The 3772-nt window shown below is 40.5% G+C and overlaps 1 protein-coding gene across 1 annotated transcript; it reads right to left on the reverse strand.

Annotated features, from left to right (window-relative positions):
* Positions 1-931: 931 nt before the first annotated feature.
* Positions 932-1535, reverse strand: LOC111240695. Its single transcript, XM_022776234.1, has 2 exons — positions 1488-1535; positions 932-1378 (listed from the first exon to the last, which is right to left on the reverse strand). The coding sequence occupies exons 1-2, from the start codon at positions 1533-1535 to the stop codon at positions 932-934; spliced, it is 495 nt and encodes a 164-aa protein (XP_022631955.1).
* Between the last annotated feature and the right edge of the window lie 2237 nt (positions 1536-3772).

The raw sequence follows: 3772 nt of genomic DNA on the forward strand, positions 1-3772 counted from the left end.
TGAACAAATGTTTATGTCCAGAATCAGGCAAAAGCATTATTTCCTTTATATTGGAGTCGTGTTCAGGTGATTCAAATACTGATCTCATTGCCAAATGGAATAACTTACTAATATTAAATACAATTTAAGTTACTTTATTTTGGATGACTGCGTACTGCCTTTCATTCTTGGCCAATGTTTTTAGGACTTCTCTGTTAGGTGATAAAATATATTTGAAATAATTACCCTGAACTGATAGACAACAGACAAAGCAAATTTCATATATTTAGTTAATATTAGAACTATATAAGGAAGTTATATTGCTTCATTTGAAGAGCTGATATTGGTTTTTTTAATGCCATCGTTTGCATAATCACATTTGAGAATTTGAAGGATATCCAAAATACCATTTTTATTAACTTGCAGGTTGGTGGACTCATTCGTTTGACTTTTGGTGCTGTTTTAAGCTTTGGGCTTGCTCATTATGGTTCATTAGAGTTTGAGTTAATGGTAGAAGAGCTTCTGATGAGTGACTCTGTAGTCAAGGTAAGTAGAACTATAAAGCCTCTTTCTCTTAGAACAGTTGTATTTTTTCATTTGGGTTCAGGCACTTTCACAGGCTACTTGCTTCCACTATTGACTTGCTGGGTGCAAACTGAGAACTTCCAATACCGAGTTTACTATTCATTTCCCTTGTTTCCATTTTTTTTCCTTTCAAAAATCAAATCTTAAAAATTAAATCTAAAAGTTATTAGTTTAGTATTTATATGTATGGGATAGTTTATTTTAAGAGACTGATGATGTCTTCAAATTCATGATCTTTTTACATTTCTATTTGTTTTTTAAATTAGATATATTGAGCTCTTCGTATGTCTGTCAAGATTCATCTGATGTTGAACTTGTTTGGGGCTGGAAACTTGATTGAAGCGCAACATCTGCTTTTGTCATTGTTTTATAGTATGAATGTAAGTTCCATCACCGACATCTGGTCAATCTTATGAGAAACGATGGGATCAGAAGGCATTTGTTCACCCCATTTGCTTAACCTAACTTCCATCACCTTTGGTCCACCTTCATAATCAACCCAAGCATTCAACTTTTCTCCATTAATGAGAACCAGGCCCACATAGGAAGCATTCGCAACAGCCAGGGTATCCGAACCGTTGGTGGAAGCGACGGTGAGGACAAACAGGATGCCGTCACCATTGCCGAAGATGGAGAAGGAGAATTCGGTGGAGAGGGTGGTAGTAGCATCGACGAAGAGGAGGGGTTCAGGGACGCGGAGGAGACCGGAGGAAAAAAGGGAGGGGATGGTGAGGCGCACGTGGGGGGCAGCGTCGTTGTTGGTGACAACGTGGGCGTCGCCGAAGAGGTCGATGCTGTCAGGGTTGAGATTGGGCTGTTGTTACAAAAACATAACTACTAACTGACTTTCTTATGTCAGCGTGTATTCTTTCACTTGTTAAATACCCCACTTTGTACTATTCACAATATAGATAATACATTACAAGTTTCAGACTTCCTCTCTCTCTCTTTTCTCTTTCACTCTCTGTCATACACTTTTTGTTTTCTCTGCATTCTGTACCACAGTTGCGCTAACAGTGGTATCAAGAGCAAGGTTCCGAACTTGGTTAGGTCAATCGTTCAAGAAAATGGCCGGTGTTTTACACAACAATCTCCCTGTGTTTGATGGAAAGGGGTTCGACGACTGGTGCGTCAAAATGGACGCCATTCTCGGTTTTCAAGAGGTGGACGAGGTAGTCAAGAAGGGGTTCAAAGAACCAGCAAAGGGAGATTCTGAAGAGGCAAAATGTCAATACAAAGAAAGCAAAAGATTAGATTGCAAAGCTCGCATGTTGCTACATCAATGCGTGTCAGCCACCATCTTCCAGAAAATTTCGAAGGCAGCCACGACGAAGGAGATCTGGGACATCCTTGAAGAAGGCTACGACAACACAGGTAAGGTAAAGAAGATTAAGCTACAGTCACTTCAACGCCAATACAAACTCTTGGGTATGGAAGAACAAGAATATATTGTTAACTATATCGGGAGAATTCAAATGGTAGTGAACGCCATGAGAGCATGCGACAAGGTAGTAAAAGATAGGAAAATCGTGGCGAAAATATTGAGGACGTTAACTCCACAGTACGACCACATTGTGGTAGCAATTGAAGAAAGCAAAGATGTGGAGAAAATGAAAATTGAAGAACTGTAGAACTCGTTAGAGGCACACGAACAGAGATTACTTGAAAGGAGAAATGTAGAGAAAGAAGTGGGTCTAGGTACAAACCAAGCTCTACAAGCTAAGAGCAATTACAAATCTAGAGGACGTGGTAATGGAAGAGGCAGGGCCGCGCTCGGGGAGGTCGAGCAGGAGGAAGAAACTCCAGTGTTTCAGACGACAATGATGAAGATGAAAACGGTGAAAACAAGAACGAAAGCAAGAGAGGCGGAAGACCCGAGAGGACGAGGAAGAGGTAAAATAGACAAAAGAAATATACAATGTTATACATGCAGCAAGTTCGGACATTATTCATCCGAATGCTGGCATAATGACGCTGTTGTGAAGAAAAACCAAGGAAATGAGGAGGCTAACCTAGCGCAAGAAGCGGATAACTCTGACTCAGATCATGTGATGTTGATGAGCACTATTGATCTGCCCAAGAAAACACAACAGAGGAAATTAGAACAAGATAAATGTTCCAGTGAATGCAAAATGGAAACATGCAGTGAAGGCAAATGTCAAAAGGAGGAAATAAACGAAGTGCACAGTGGAGACAGGTGTCAGAAAGCGGATGAACACGTGTTGATGTCACACAATCTTGGCCATGCAGAAGAAGATGATTCTTGGTATTTAGACACGGGCTGCTCCAACCATATGACGGGCAAGAAGGAGTGACTGATTGATCTTGATCCAAGAGTCAGAAGCTGTGTAAGATTTGCAGACAATAGCGTGATAATGGCTGAAGGCACCAGTAGGGTTTTGATCAGACGCAAAGACGGACGACTCGCATACATGAACAATGTCCTGTATGTTCCTTCGATGAAGAGCAATTTTTTGAGTCTAGGACAACTACTTGAAAAAGGCTATGTGATGACCATGTACCAAAAACACATAGAGATATTTGATCAGAAGAAGCGACTCGTTCTTAAAGCTCCTCTTTCACGGAATAGAACCTTCAAGGTAAATCTTAATACGATTAATGTACAATGTTTGACTACTGTTGATACCAGGAACAAAGCTTGGTTGTGGCACGCAAGGTTTGGTCACTTGAACTTTAAAAGCTTAAAGTTGTTGAAGAACAAAGATCTTGTAAAAGGAGTTCCAGAGATACAAATTCCTGACAAAGTGTGTGAAGGATGCGCTATCGGGAAGCAAACCAGAACTAAGTTCAAACAAATCATGCACAAGAGGGCAAAACAACCACTCGCTGTCGTTTACTCGGATGTCTGTGTCCCATTTGATGTGAAAACAATAGGATGTAATAAATACTTCTTACTCTTCGTAGATGAATGGACTAGAAAGTTGTGGGTTTATTTGATTAAGGAGAAAAAGAATGTATACTTACGATTTGTTAAATTCTGTGCTATGGTTGAGAGGGAATCTGGCTTGCAAGTGAGAATTCTCAGAACAGACGGTGGAGGAGAATTCAATTCTCTTGAGATGAATGAATTCTGCACTAAGAGAGGAATAGTACACGAAGTAGTGGCCCCATACACACCTCAACACAACGGTCTTGCAGAGAGAAGGAACCGAATGTTGCTTGACATGACCAGATGCATGCTCAAATC

Source organism: Vigna radiata, chromosome 2, assembly GCF_000741045.1.
Source record: "Vigna radiata var. radiata cultivar VC1973A chromosome 2, Vradiata_ver6, whole genome shotgun sequence".
Classification (NCBI taxonomy): domain Eukaryota; kingdom Viridiplantae; phylum Streptophyta; class Magnoliopsida; order Fabales; family Fabaceae; genus Vigna; species Vigna radiata.

What these genes read in the sequence shown, in the direction of transcription:
- LOC111240695 (XM_022776234.1), bottom strand. Translation starts at nt 1,535, where the DNA reads ATGACAGAGAGTGAAAGAGAAAAGAGAGAGAGAGGAAGTCTGAAACTT. An exon ending in AGAGAGGAAGTCTGAAACTT is followed by an intron (nt 1,379 to 1,487) that starts GTAATGTATTAT and finishes TTGTAACAACAG; the next exon opens with CCCAATCTCAACCCTGACAG.